Genomic DNA, 15,730 nt, shown 5'->3' with positions numbered 1-15,730 from the left:
AAGGCACATAATTTCATCTAATTTATTAACTAATTATGAGAAACATGTCTTGAAACCATACACGCTGACTTCTTGAGTGTTGTTTTTAGATTTTGGGTTGACTAATCTGCTTCTGTTGCTGGTGAGTGGTAATTTCTGTTAATTAGGGTTGTTCCTTTTAGATAAGTGACCTCATTAGCCAGAACCTGGTAGTCAGTTGCTCCATGACAGTAAGAAAAATGAGGGGTTTGATGTTTTGGGTTTTTTGTTTGGCTGGTTGGTTTGTTTGCTTGTATGTGGTTTTGGTTTTGTTTTGTTTGGGTTCTTTGTTGTTCGTTTGTTTGTAAAATACTGTGAGAGTAACACTCCTGCCAGAAGCCTACTTTATTTGTCTGCCAGATGTGAACTGCACAATATATTGGTAAAAATTAAAGCTTTTTTGCTTCTGCAGCAGAGGAAACATTTAGCAAATGTATATAAATCTGATGTGAAAAATACTAACATGACTTTAAATTCTTTCTTAAAGATATGTTACATTTTTAGTGTAAAAAAATGTACAAGTACATTTAGAATAAATATAGTCCATGGCCCCAAATCCAGATTAATAGAGTAAAATCAGTGGTTGCTGCATTGGAAGACAGTTTGGGCCGTAAGGGCCTCAAAAGCTACGTAAATCAAGTTGCTGAAAGCCTTAGCCTTATTTTGACCAAACAATTTTTCAATAAGTCTTGCAATTCATGTTTTGCAGAAGAAACTGACAGAAGTTGCCAAGTATTCTTCTAGACTATATAGCATACTTAAAAAGGGGATACAAAGTTATTCTCCCAAATGTCTGAATGTGGAAGCAGCAAAAGGTTTCCTTATAGCTCAAAATCTCAAAGTACCTGTTTTTTTTGTTTTGTTTTGTTTTTCCAGAACTATCTTCGCAGTCTTTATGTTGTATGTAATGACTCCTTGTATCTTTGCCAATAGGAAGGAGTGAGGTGTGGGTAGTGAATTTGGAAGCAAAATACCGTAAGCATACGTGTTTGCCTCTGAGCATGTGCAGAGCCCACCGAAGTACTCTAATTTATATCTAGAATGTAAACCATGTAACTGGGTGCTGTGCTTCACACTAATGAAGTTCAAGCTCAACAAACAGGTCTCGGGAAACTCAGGAATATTCTGCTAGTGAACATAATTTTAACAATTTTCTGGTTATACCTCACATTATAATAATAGTAAATAGACTAGACAAGTTATTAAGGACAATATTTTACATCTAACTATGCTCACAAGAATATATACTCCCCTTGAGGTGCACAGGGTTATGTACAGTACTCCTACTAATGTTAATAGGCGTTACAAGTCTGCACTGAGCAGAGAAATTCTCCTAAAGTATCTTTGTTTACAGCATGTCTGATCTGTTCACTTATTGTTTATATGTGATGAGTGAAAAGCCTTAGTACAGTGGCTGAACCTGCAGGCGTATATGCACACATATATGTTGTGCGTACACTTAACACGTATGTATCTTGTGGCAACACCTCCTGGAGTTCTGAAATCTCCATATGCAATATGTTTGAGCTGCTGTTTTCGGCAATGCCATTCAGTGCATATGCTGAGATTGCTAAAAAGGCTACTTAGTTAAATTTCATATTCTTATTTCTCTAGAGTGAGTATGTTTTTCTGTATCTAAATCTTGGGTTGTTTATCTGTGTGTTTGTGTGGAGGAACTGATGCTTTTTTCACTTCTTACTGTGTACAATGAGGAAAGGCCAACAGCTATATAATTCTTCTTCAATGGAATTACACATGCCTGAAATTTAGGGTTGTACCATTTTGTTACTGAAATGTAGGATTTGTATGGCCAAATGGAATTGTCTTTGTCTTGTTCTTTGAGTTCCAAGGGACACTAAAACAGCTGCTCTTGTAGATTGTCTTGCATTTCTAATTGCACAAGATGAAAAGGATTATTGGAAATTGTTGCTATATAGATGTAGGCCCCTTGTGCTCTAGAACTATACCATTCATGGATGTAATTCAAAGGAAGATCTGATTTTATTTTTCTTCTTTTCTGTTATCTTTTAGCTGACTGTGCTATGCAACTTGATAGGTACCTAATAGGTACACTTAGTTTTCAGATATCCTAGGGAACATTAATCATACATTATTAGTGCAATGGAAAAGTACTGATTTTGATAATATTTTCCAAATAATGTACTTTGGCCTAAGTGTAGCTAGAAAATAAGAATGGTTCTTCTGTACCAATTAAGAACATTCATAAAATATGTGGAAGTTTACACAGCCTATTATTTCAAAAATATTAACTGTTGACTGCAATAACATTCAGTCTACTTTATTTATACTTTAATATTTTTCATTATAGAACTCGAATAATGAAATCACTAAGCAATCGACCACCATTAAGTCACTAAAAACTGAAGTCCAGGAAAGAGAAGAACGGATTCGGGAACTACAAGCGAAGTATGTTTAGTCTTCTATCCATTGTGTTTGGTGCCACCCAGTGGCAGCTGTATAATTGTTGCAACGTCAACCATTCTTAAATCGATTTTTAAGAGAACGTTTTATTCTTCTTTTTGTTGCACCCTTGCAGAATGTTACAGGGTGTTTTTAGCAACTGGAGCAGTACATGCCAGAACTGTGTTTTGTTTAAACTAGTGAGTGATTAGCTTGATGCAGTATCTGTGTTGCAATAAGAATACCTAGACCCTAGAGTAGACTGTTTTATCCTTGATGTAAGTCTAAATGAATTCCTCAGCACGGTTAAGCACAGTCTTTCAAATAAAGTAATTCTTTGCCTAGGGGCTAAGAGATATGTCAAGGTTCAGATGCTTAAACAAGATTAAATATCCAGTCTTATATTCATAAAAAGTTCAAAAGGACAACTGTATTTGTTTCTATTTTAATTGATTAAAGTTTCTTACTTATTTTGATATTCACATGTATTGTTGTGAAGTATGCAACTGAGATTTTCATTCTACCTACTGTAACTGGTATAATACTGTTCTTCAATTATATTACTATATAAACATACCCTATTAGTGTATCTGTGAATTTTTTGCCTGTCCCAGAGTTTACCTCCTCTAACCAGTCTAATTTTTTATTTGTGAATAGAATGCAGTTTACTCACCTCAAATCGGTTAATTTCAGAAATACAGAATTCTTAAAGTTGTTAAATTTTGTACTATGTGTATTTTCTTTTCCAAAATGAAACTGAATTTTTCCACTGTACGACTTAAATTTAAAAGAGTGTTACTGGTTATGGTGTTCCATTTACAAAACAGATAGTGTTTTTTCATAAACTGTAAGACTATCACCAAGATTATCACCAAAATAACAATAGTATAAATGTGAAATAGATGAAAGAAATTTTAAGTTGCACTATTTACCTGTTCTTTTTCATGTGATATTGACATGGTATCAACAATGTTTTATTCCTGAACTTGTTACCATCATACATTTTGCTTTTGTTTAAAAAAAAAAAAAAAAACAGAAGTCTGAACATACTCAGGTATTGCTTATGTTTATATTTAAAATATTAATTTGTACCATAAAGGTGGAGGCATTGTATAAGGCATAATTCCTCATTGAACAGAGGTTACATTGTAGTACATGGGAGTTTCTTTTTTATAAGTTTCTGAAAAACGCTAATGTTATTTCTGGGTTTTGCAGGGTTTAAGAATTACCTGACATACAATAGAGATTTTTTTTTGAAGTTCTGTGTAGTTGTCAGTTGTAGAAAGGGAGACTTCCTCCTTTCACTTTCTTTTAAAAATAGTTTTGTACAAAATAGTGTTTGAATGATACCTGCTTCAGGTTTTCAGCGTGTTTTTTGCCTTTTTTGATAAAAGCTTAAGTGGAATTTTTATGATTTCAGATCAAACAAGTTAGAGCATAAGCCACAGCAAAAAGCAAATAAATTGCGTGCTTAGAAGTAGGTCTTTTTTATATGAGACTTGAAACTGGTTTTAACGGTTGAGAATACAGTGAATTTCAATAATTGTGTAAGCTTTATTTTAAAAAATGTTCTCTAATTTCAGGAATGATAGTTTGTCTAGTGCATTTATACTTGTAGTGTTTAAAATAGTTGCATATTAACAATATTTTTCAGCAGTGACATGCTGTGTAACTTCTTCCCTTCTAGGATTTCTCGATTGGAGAGGGACCTTAATATGAAAAGACACTTGATAGAAGACTTAAGGTCTCGTGTAAAAGCAAATCAAGAAAATGAGAAAATCTCTAATGAAACATTAGAAAGTCTTGAGAGAAAGGTACTTCTTTCTTGCCAGCAGAAGGCATTTCAACATGCTATACATACTAAATCAATATATTGCTTTAAGCAAACAACATACAGTTAATTTAAGGGTGTAATTCCCTCCACTATAATTTGTTTGAAATCAGTATATGGTAATAGCTTGGATGGATTCAGCATAATTTAATGTATGTTCATGAGAAGTGTAATTAAATATTAAAGTGTTCGGAACACTGGGTTGCAAGGATGTGCCATAAGTAGTGAAATTTAGTTTTATGCACTGTAAGTTCATAAAATACAGTAGACTTGAAACAAGGCTGATTTTACATGACATATGCGAATGAAGTCCCTGTTCCTCTACTGGCTATAGGAATTAAATGCTTTACTATGTTAATCTGTTGTTTGCTGCAACATATGAATGATTCACAGTTCTTTGCTTAATGTAATTCTATTTCTGTAGGTAGAACTTAATTTCTGTAGCTAATTATTTTCTGCTGCAGAATTTTAGTATGGTTTCATTGACACTAGAACTTTTATATGTTTTGACATATTTCTATATTATACAACCAATGTATTGTGCTTTGTCCTTTAATTCCAGAAAACAGTTTATGGTGTTTGGTTGTTTGTGAGGTTATGCAGCATATGACCCCAAACTAGATATAAACAATTTACCAATTTGTTTTTGTTTTCCTAGAAAGTGGGTGCTCTCTGAATACCACAGGCACTGTCTCTGCTTGCAGCCACATAGCACTTTCAGCTCTAGAGCGAGCTGCACTTTTTCTTCCTGCCGAAGATAAGGTGGTGTTAAGAAATCCGCAGACAGGGAGTGGGAGCATAAGAAAATAAGAGAACTAAAATATGAAATGAGAAAAATACCCGGTTCTGGTTTTAGACAAATGGTTTAGAATGGAACAAAGTAAATTAATACTGATCTTTGGGTATTTTAAGTGCTGCATTTCTCAGATTCCAGAGAATCAAATTCCATACATTAATTTGATTATTCCATGTGCAAAATCAACTTGATAAATTTTACATTATCTTCAGCAGAAGATCAAAGAAATTCCCCGTTATGCGACATTGTCAGGAAAAGTTTGTGATTAATGCTGTCAGGAGAGCTGAATGATTTTCTAGGAGCACCCGTCTATTTCATTTTACCCAAAATCAGTGTTTGCATTACATGGCAAAATTATTATGATTATCTAGGAGGCTTTACAGACTATTAACTTGTAGACAGTTATCATTTTCTCAGCTGAGTTTTAATTAGTGTTTTTGCCTCTGATAGAAGAAATGCGTGGAAGTTGTGGTTTGCTCCCTTTTGCATGTGCTGCAACAGTAAAATATAAACAAACAGCTCTGCAAATGAAGAGCTTTTACTTACACTTAATACAAGTGAAGACTTTATGTAACAAGATTGTGTGCAAACTGATCTCTACTGGATCAGCAGTAGAGATTTATTGAAGGCTGTAATTTCAGAAAGAAAAAGTACTTTAATCAAATTATTTATATACTACATGTATGTTTATGCAATTTGGTAAGCTTAGTTTTGGTTTTATTTTCATTTTTAAGTTTTATGTCTTAATAGTCAGTTGCTCTTGGCCTTTTGTTGTTTCAGGTAAAGGCACTGGCTGAAGACTGTTCAAACAAAAAAACTTCCATTGACTCGCTGAAACAAAGACTTAATGAAGCTACGAAAGAGAAGTGTCAGTATGAGCAGATGTATCACAAGGCTAAAGATGAGTTGGAGCAAAAGGTATATTAGAGATGTGATGGCTCCACTCTGGAACCATTTCATACCTCACTTTCAAGTGAAAAGTTGCAAGGTCATCAGCTTAGGCTTTTTAAATAAAGAAGGGGGAAAAAGAACAGAATAATGGTACTGTGTTTCTCTGATTTAATTCAGTCATATCACTGAAATTTAGATGCTGAAACATGTGCTTAATGACTGAAAATGAAATTATTTTTTTCCTGTGAAATGACATTGTGTGTGTTGCAAGTAGAATGTTCTGTGATGTTAAACATTGTGTGAGAGGCTGACTTGTTTGTGGTGTACCATACCTACTTACCAGCTTTTAATATGTCACTGCTGTTTCTCTGTGGATGTGTTTCAGGATCTCAAACTTAGCAATCTAGAGAGCAAAATGGTTGAGACTGAATGTGCCATGACTGAACTTGAGGCAGCTGCATCTCAACAACTACATGGCTTGGCAAAACAAAGTGGACAGGCTTTGGAAACTGTACAGAAGAAGCTGCTGCTGGCCAATGACAAAATAAAAGAGTTCGTGACATTTGTGAAGGTTAGAGTTTTGATTTCCTTTTGAGTGTTCAGATGAATAAAGGTATCCTTGAGTGAAACCAAAATGTAAAATATTAGATGAAGGTAATCTTTGGTGCATTGCCTCTTCTGGAACAATCTTTGAGGTTTCTTCACTGTCCTGGTGTCAGCTCTGAGCCGGTCTAAACAAGGTCAGTCAATGGCTCTAGATCTCTGACCTAGACTTCCATAATTTTTATTGGTCATCTTTTTGTCTATGGCTGACAGTGTACTTGTTCCCAAGAAAAAGTACTTAGTTGTATGTATAGCAAATTACTCTGCAGAAAAAAAATTCCCAATCTATTTAAGAAAATAATTCATATCTTGTGATTAGCGCGAATTACCTCATTTTCCACATGCGTTGCTTTTTATTGCAGAAATATTAAATAAGGAAGCCTCCATATTGCAAAATTGAAAGCAGTTTTAAAAGCAGTATCTAAAACATTCTTTTCTTATTTTAGTTAAGTATTTAACAATTTGCTGCAGTGCATCATGCAATAATACTGTGTGTGTGGTGTTATACAATTGCACATCATACTACTTAAGTGTGAAGTTTTGCAGAACGGACTAATCTGTGTTTTGTTACTTAATAATTGAAATATGATTTTTTTTACTTTTCTGAAATATCCACTACGTAACGGAGAATTATAATGCCTGTTCAGTATATATCTATCCTGAATTTAGTATATATCTATTATATACCTATTTCCAGACAAGGTTATAGCTTACTAACTCATGAAACAGATCCACTTGTCTACTGTTCATTTCTTTAGAGGTGATCTGCTTTCAGGTATGTTTGAGCCAGTCTGATAGCATCCAAAGTAAAGACCAGTGGTATTCTGATTAACAATGTTTAATGAAAACTAAAATCCTAAAATCAAAGAATTTATAAGCGAAAATATCTAAGGTGAAAGTGAGGATTGACTTTCATGGAAAAAAAAAAAAAGTGCCTGTTATTTTAAAAATGTTATTTTAAAAATTTCTTAAGTTTGTGATTAAAATAAAGGATATCTTCTTCTTTACCATTGGGAAAGTGGTATAAAACTGATCACTGTGCCCTGTCATTTGGAAGTATCTTGCCTATTCTTGTTATTTTTCTTGGAGGAAAATGTGATTTCTTCTAATACAGAAAGCTTCCTCTAAGAGGAAGAAATGCGTGTTCGTTCCACAGCTGCATGCTTATTTTTGGCTAAGTATGGGAAATTCTGAATTAATCTAATGTATTACCTATTTTTTGTTAATGAAATACTCCTATGTCATTGATGACAGAGAGACTTAATTGAATCTCCATTCGGGCTGCTATGAATTTTGGAATGACTTAATTGAATAAACTGTAGCAGCCATTATAGACAAAGGAGATAAACAAGTGTTCGTACTGTCAATACTTTACATACTTCCATAATAAAAAGTTTGTCAAAAATTAGAAAATGAAAAAGCAAAAGATCTGTTCTCAAAAGTAGTGGTAATGAGGAAAATCACCTATTAGCAACTATTATGATACTTCTTTTATTGTTGAATAAGATCACTGCTTCTCTGTTACTTACCATGAATATTCATTAGCATCTACACAGTTGTACTGTATGTGAAAAGAATGCTAACATGTAGTTTCGCTATAAATAATAATAATATTTAGCTAATAAAAGCTAAATATGTAGTTTCTCCCCTGGATAAAAGAATATGCATGCATATTTCAAGTAACATTTTTGCTGACTACTGTTGCTCTGCAGAAAGATTTTTTCAAAATAAAGATGCTGTCTATGAGTCAAATATTGATGAACAGGGAGTTCCTCAGTAGACTGCTTTATTTAGTTAGGTGATAAATATTTATGGAAAAAAAAGTTATCCGAAAACAGACTTGATTTGCAGTATGCCACTGTACAAAATATAGTTAAAAATCCTTGGCATTTCATTGGAATTTTGTAGTACATCAGGTAAATCCTGTTAAAATACCTGTTATGTATCTGATGCTACAACCTGCGTAGGAAGATGAAGGTGGCACAATAAGCGGTAGCAGTACTCTTTCCTGGACCACCTTTTCCTTGGAGGTTTGATCTGCCTCATCTCTACTTTCTCCTTCCAGGTGGCTGTCAGTTTTCTCCTGACTTTGGTTCTCACTCAGGTTTCAGTAATTCAGATAAGGTTTTTTTTTGTATAGAGAACAAGTTTAATCAGGTTTAAACTGTCTCTTGCTTAACCTGTTTAACATATTTGTATGACCCTCTTACCTTTCTCTGCCAGTCTGATCATGTCATAAGCCTGACTTGTTTTTCTGAGTGCAGCTGCAGTTCTCATTAATTAATTAAATGCAGTTATTTTTTTTCTAGCTGTTCCATGTTGTTCATGACATTACATAGTTCTTATTGTAGCATAGAGCAGTTAAAACATTTCAGTGTTGCTAATTAATAGCTACAGCTAATAAAAGGACAACAGAGAGACTTCAGAGAAAAGAGCATGGCAAAACACTGTTACCTGCCTTGATAACTCAGAACCACAGGATCTTGCATCCATTTGGATCAATATACTAAGTTACAAAAACTGGGGGACGGGTTTCTGATAGGAGTCTGATATACGCCACTGGATCAAATGAAAGGATATGATGAGTTATGTGTACTTGTAATGCACAATAAAGCATTGCATTGGTATGGGGGAGCCCAGTTTGGGACACTTATGCAACTAACTAAAACTGCTAGATTGTAAAATATAGTAATAGTTTCTAAAAATTATGGAAGAAATAATTACAAACAAAAGTTGCTGTATCCAGTATGTTCTAAGTCATTGGACTTATTCTTAAATGTTGGAGTGTGTTACGGGGATCAAGTGTTAGGATCTAAATTACGTTCAGTGGGAACCAATAGGGCACCTAAAATATGTTGATTCAGAGCAGCGTATTTCTCCAAAGCTGTTGTGAGGAAGATACAGGCTAGTAAAAAATATGAATAGCAATTGTGCACTGTAACAGTTTATTAAGTAACCAGAAAAACACAGTTCCATAATTACAGGGTAACTTCTTATAAGTATCTATTTCAATTTGCTAGGAGAGAGAACACAATATTTAGAAATAAAAAGGCAATATAAAGGAAGTGGAAAATGGATTATAGATAATAACCTGAAAAGATGAGCAGCAATAGATTATGGAGGACAGAGAAGAGGCTAAAGATAACAAGATTAAATCTGTGTGTAGCAAAGCAAAGAACAGTAGTGAAGGGGCAGGATTTTAAAATGTACTAGTAATAAGATAGCTATTACAGGGTGCATATGACCCTGTATTAGAGAAGACAACTCTGTAACTATGTGAAGATAGAAGTCTTGTATGAATATTTTGGTTTGTATCTGGAAGGAAGTAGGCTGGTATTAAATAACGATGATGAAACATCCCCACTCTATTAGTAGCCAACTGAGTATTTTAAACAATTTCTAGAAAGAAGTAGAATTTTTTAATTGAGAACTTTTGTAGTTTACAACTTTATAGAGCTGGTTAAGGAATTTTACTCTTGCTGATCCTCTTTTTGAATAAGTATTCAAAGTAAGTGTATATATACTTTAACACTACAATGAGTATTAGAGTACTCTAAAAGAATGATAATATTGAGTTGATATGCAGAAAAGGCAGTCAGGATAGGTATTTTTAAGTCAGTCTGACTTCATTTCTGACTGAAAAAATGAAAATCTGATTTGAAACTCAATTATTGAAGTATTAGATTGGTGCAAAAGGAATTGCAGTTTTTTGTGTTGTTTAAATTTGCTGTTTAATATTGGAATAAATTCTTAAATAAATGTGGTTTTATTATACATCATTTCAATGCACTTTTCTCACCTTTATTTTTTGCTACTGACTTATTACTTGCTGTTTATTTTATATTTCTTTTAGACCATGGAAATGGTGTTAGGCAAAAAGCAAATTCAAGTTAATTTCTTATTTGAGTTCCAAATGGATCATAAAGCAGTGGAGAGAACTCACAACATCAACAACGCATTTGGCCCAGGAACTGCTAACAAATGTACAGTGCCATGGTGGGTCAAGAAGTTTCGCAAAGGAACTCAATGTCAACAGTTCTATGGTTGTTTGGTATTTGAAGCAAATTGGAAAGGTGAAAAAGCTCAAGAAGTGAGTCCCTCGTGAGCTGATCAAAAATAAAAGAAATCATCGTTTTGACGTGCCGTTTTCTCTTATTCTACACAACAACAATGAACTGTTTCTCAATTGGACTGTGATGTGCAACAAAAGGTACATTTTATACTGACAATGACCAGCTCAGTGATTGGACAGAGAAGAACCTCTAAAGCACTTCCCAGAGTCAAACTTACACCAAAAAAAGGTCATGGTCACTGTTTGGTGGTCTGCTGCCAGTCTGATCCACTACAGCTTTCTGAATGCAGCAAAACCATTACATCTGAGAAATAAGCTCAGCAAATTGATGAGATGCACCAAAAACTGCAATGCCTGCAGCCAGCATTGGTCAACAGAAAGGGCCCGATTCTTCTGTATGACAACACCCAACTGCATGTTGCACAACCAGCACTTCAAAAGTTGAACAAGTTGGGCTACAAAGTTTTGCCTCATCCACCATATTAATCTGACCTCTTGCCAACTAACTACCACTCCTTCAAGCATCTTGACAACTTTTTGCAGGGAAAATGCTTCCACAACCAGCAGGATGCATAAAATGCTTTCCAAGAGTTCATAGAATCCTGAAGCATGGACTTTTATGCTACAGGAATAGATAACCTTATTGGCAAAAATATTGATTGTAGTGCTTCCTATTTTGATTAATAAAGATGTGTTTGTGCCTAGTTATAATGATTTAAAATTCATGGTCCAAATCTGCAATTACTTTTGCACCAACCTAATATTAAACCATAGGAGTAAAGTTATGTTTCTTAGAATGGCTTTATGGAAGAGACTGAATAAATCTGATTTCTTTTCTAGAAGGCAGTACACGTCAGTTGATAAAGGTTTCCATTTGTTTTAGTACACTGTTTTTAAAAATGTCTGACCTAGCACTGAGACTTTCAGATAAAAATATAGGCTGTGCAATATCAATAATATGTTAAATGGATTAAAAATGGACTGTGCCTTTGATCTAAAAAGGAATTAGTGAAATTTCATTTTCACAGAATTAGATATCAAATCCTGATAAAATTTATCAATGGCATTTGTGAAGACTGACAAATAGTAATGAAGTAAGGCTGTAAATATAATGTAAGGTAGGCCAAATAGAACATTTTTATTACAGAAGAACACAAACTGCCTGTAAGAGGGACCAGGTGGCTTTGAGAGTATTTTAGATGCCTTTTATAAAGCTACATGTTTTCATCTCATCCAGCTTCCATCAGCACCAGAAATTATCTTTAAAACATGCATCCAGTTTCTATAATTTACCATTGTTCAATATTTTCTATAACATGTATTGCATGTGTCAGATCCTCAGGTTGATCTTGCCAGTTATGCGCAGCACAGCAACCAGAGAAAAATGTTCTTTATTATGCTTGTAGTACCTGTGACAACACGTGCACAAAAGGGCCATTGGATAGTCTTAAAAAACTATTAGACTATTCGACGTCTATCAAAAATAGGGTAGAGCATGCTAATTTGTTATGAATCTGTCCAAAAAGCTGCCTGGTTCTGTAGGTGAAGCAGTGGAACAGGCTGCCCAGGGAGGCGGTGGAGTCACCAACCCTGGAGGTGTTTAAAAAGCATTTAGACGAGGTTCTTAGGGACATGGTTTAGTGCTAGAGTTAGGTTAGGTTATGGCTGGACTTGATGATCCTGAGGGTCTCTTCCAACCGGAATGATTCTGTGGTTCTATGAATTCTGTTTTTCTGTATTTCTATACTTCTTTTTTTTTAGGTGACCTAGACTTTGACTATATATTGCTGTTACAGACCCTTGTAAGCTCAAGACTCATCAATGTTGTCTGCCCCATTTAACCTGTGCCTCAGTAGAACTGATTTTTAAAAGTTAATTTGCAGTCATGGCATCTGCCTGAGCCTGAAAATATTAGAACTTTTCTGACCTTGAGGAAGACGTTTTGAAGTTTTGATAAAGAACCTATATTCAACTGCCGCTGTAGTGAATAGGTGATGGCGGCTGAATGCTTCAAAGTCAGCTGAGTGCCTTTCTCACTTGTATAATGCCTCTGTGATTTGGGACTTGTGTGCCCTCCACAGAGGATACCCAATGAAGCACAGTTCACATCTGGTCTGTTCTGGCATTGTTCTTGATAGGTCTCCAGTATAACCATCTGATAGAGTTGACTGCCAAAATCAAGACCCCTGGCAGTTTACTTGGCAAGCTTAGTGGATCTACTTGGGGATCCAACACTCCCTCTCTTAAGACATCTGCCCTCGTTTCTGCTACTCAGAGCAGGGCTTAAGCTAGGTGTATTTCCCCCTTGCTCTGTTGTTTGACATACAGCTATGTGCAGCCATGCATGTCAGAGGCCGTATTCCACTTCTGCTTGGCCAAGTGATGTTCTGCCAGTCATTTGCCATTCAGTCAGCTTATCTTATATCCCAATATCTGTCAGTCTCTCTTACCTTTCTGCAGTTTACCTTGAATCCTGGCATCAGTTTTGCCATGGCATATTTTCTCACTGCTGTCTTGGGCTGTAGTTTAATAAGTAGTTTCAGATAAATTAACATGTCTGTTAAGAAGTTCCACCTCTGAGTGACCCTCACTGCTCATTTTTGCCCCTATGAAACTTCCTCCCTCCTCCATTTATGAACTGTTATTGTAAACATTTTATGGGTCAATTGTGAGCTAGTGCATTTTGAAAACCCAGAGCACCGGCTTTTGTGTACCACAGAGGCTCAGAGCAGGGACAGATTTACGTGGTTGCAGGATAGAAATGCTGGGACTGCTCGTTAGTGCCAGTGCTAATTGAAAATGTTACGTGAAACTTCCTCCTCTTACAAATAAGTCTAATTAACAACTTGCCACTTTCATGTTAAAAACTCCTATCATTTCACAAATTCCTGGTATTTACCATCTTTGTCTTTTTCTCTTGAACTGTTCTGTGTTGGGGGAGATAGAGCATTGCTAGGAAACGTGTTCTTCTCAGGATGGCCATATGCAGATGATGTCCTGTTTGCCCTTTATCTCAAAAAAAAACCAAAAAACCACAACCAACAAACCCAGGTAATTAGTATTTGGATTGGTAGCATCAAATATTTGGGAAATACTGTGTTAGTTTTATCAGCTCCTTTCCTACATGAGAGCAACACAAATAGACTGCTACGGCCTGTCCCTCCAGCTACAAAGTCAGTTCTTTGGACAGAAGTAGATCCTTGCAGGGAACTTTCAGAATTCTGCAGTTATGAGAGTGGTGAGAAATATTCTTCATAGGACGTTTCTGTTGGTGAATGTATTCTCAAACCCTGTGGATTCAGTTTCCGTGGCTGTACTACTGCTTTAACTTCTTCCAGTCCCAGGGTGTACAGAACATGCTTTTTATGTGAGTATCCAGTTTAGATGTGGGGTGCCACTTGTTCCTTCATCTAAAAATGCTAAGCATAATAAACAATTGTAAAAATTTATAATTGGCAAAAATTGACTTTTTTTGGAAATAGAACTGTATTTTGCTGTGCAGATGAAAATTCGTTTATGTTTAAAAGTTTACACAATTTTATATGAACCATGCTAATTTGGAAGTGTTACAGGACCAAACAAAGGTTTCTTCAGTAGGTCACTGGGACATGTATAAAAAACAGCAGATAGTATCACTTACGTGAATCAGCCCTGTCAGTTTTGATTTGAAAGTGGACACCTTTAATATGACTTCAAGTTGCTAGAAAATATTCTCCACTGGGAACACTTAAAAGCCAAAAGACAAGTATATTTCATTCACTACACTCTGAATCGTCACCACTTTATCTAGAAAAGTATACCTAGAGTGATTATTTTGTGTTGTATGGAGTAGATGATGAGTCTGCCAATCTCTATTCTGTCAGAATCAACATAATATTTGGTTGAAAGGATGTGTTCCAGTCTGAGGAGAATCAGTATTCTTGTCTGCAGAATATGCACCTTTAAGAGGAGATGTCCTATATGCAAAGCAAAATTTATGTAGCTGAAAAAAATCTCACCATTAAAAAAAATCAGGCATTTATTGCTTCTTTTTCACTGTGCATGCAGCTTTAGCAAAAAGGGAGAAATACAGCTTTTATTATGAAATACTAACCTTTCTTGGTTCTGAGAAGAAATTGGTGATAAATTAAGCTAATCTCCATCAGGATTACTCTGCATCTGGGATTTAGGCAAATTGAATCAGAGGCCTGAATAGTGACAGTGAATATCTATTAGACTGTAAACAGAATAACAGGCCCTGTGAATTTTAATAAATGAAGTGAATGGCTGAACTCTTATAGTTTACAGAAGGCATATGGTTATTGATGCATACAATATGCCAGGAACAGCATATAATGTAGATGTCTTAATGGATAAAATCTTGATTATTAAAAATGGAGAATAAATAGAAAGATTTTGAAAAGCTTTTCCTTGCTCTTCTTTTTCTTTGCTTTTCAGACTTAGAAGTGATAGCTCTTCGCTTTGGTTTTTGACTATGAGAGGTAAAAATGGTAACTGATGTAGCTTAAAATAGGTTGATTTTTTTTATATCCCCCTCTGTATTACAGGTTTGGAGGAATTCAGTTAAATAGTTGAACCTATGTAACCAGATCGCAAGGTATCTCAGGTTTCTGTACTGTGCATGTATGTCTCATGCAAAGTTTAGATGCATGAGTGCCTCACACAGGCAATTTTGTTCATATTAATGCTACTTTCATTTTTCTTACACTGCCTGGGAACCATTCTCATAGACCATGACTCTCTAATAGTAGATACTGTGTGAACAGATCCAACAAACTAGAGCTGAACTTGAAATTATATTCACAAACTTGGAAATAATTTCCTTTTCTGACTCAGGAAAAAAAAAAATCAAATTTTTCAGAGAATGAGAGACTTCAACAGGCTCAGCTGGAAGCTACATGGAGACTCTGCAGTGCACTCCCAGGAAGGGTGTAGATCCACCTGTGATTCCTTTAAATGGCTTGGAGAAACTGCTTTTTAAAGCTGGTACACAGACCTGTGCCTAATCTGGAGACTGTTAGAAAGATGCCTAGTTTAAAGATAATGGCCAGTTCAGGTCTGAAAGGTAGAAATGATGTTGACTTGGAAAAAGTCTTAA

General features: G+C 35.2%; 1 protein-coding gene across 6 annotated transcripts in view; it reads left to right on the top strand.

Annotated features, from left to right (window-relative positions):
• Positions 1 to 15,730, top strand: part of CNTLN (centlein) — a 192,648-nt gene that overhangs the window by 158,627 nt on the left and 18,291 nt on the right. For 5 of the 6 annotated variants that reach the window (XM_082075481.1, XM_082075486.1, XM_082075485.1 and 2 more), the window contains 4 exons: positions 2,348 to 2,445; positions 4,127 to 4,253; positions 5,847 to 5,984; positions 6,343 to 6,528. In XM_082075481.1, the coding sequence (XP_081931607.1) occupies positions 2,348 to 2,445; positions 4,127 to 4,253; positions 5,847 to 5,984; positions 6,343 to 6,528 (549 nt within the window). Of the gene's footprint in view, positions 1 to 2,347; positions 2,446 to 4,126; positions 4,254 to 5,846; positions 5,985 to 6,342; positions 6,529 to 10,413; positions 11,548 to 15,730 lie in introns of those variants that run through there. The other variant, XM_082075483.1, reaches the window with a different exon arrangement.

This window comes from Streptopelia decaocto, assembly GCF_964273445.1.
Source record: "Streptopelia decaocto genome assembly, chromosome: Z".
NCBI lineage: Eukaryota > Metazoa > Chordata > Aves > Columbiformes > Columbidae > Streptopelia > Streptopelia decaocto.
This window is presented reverse-complemented; position numbering and strand designations above follow the sequence as displayed.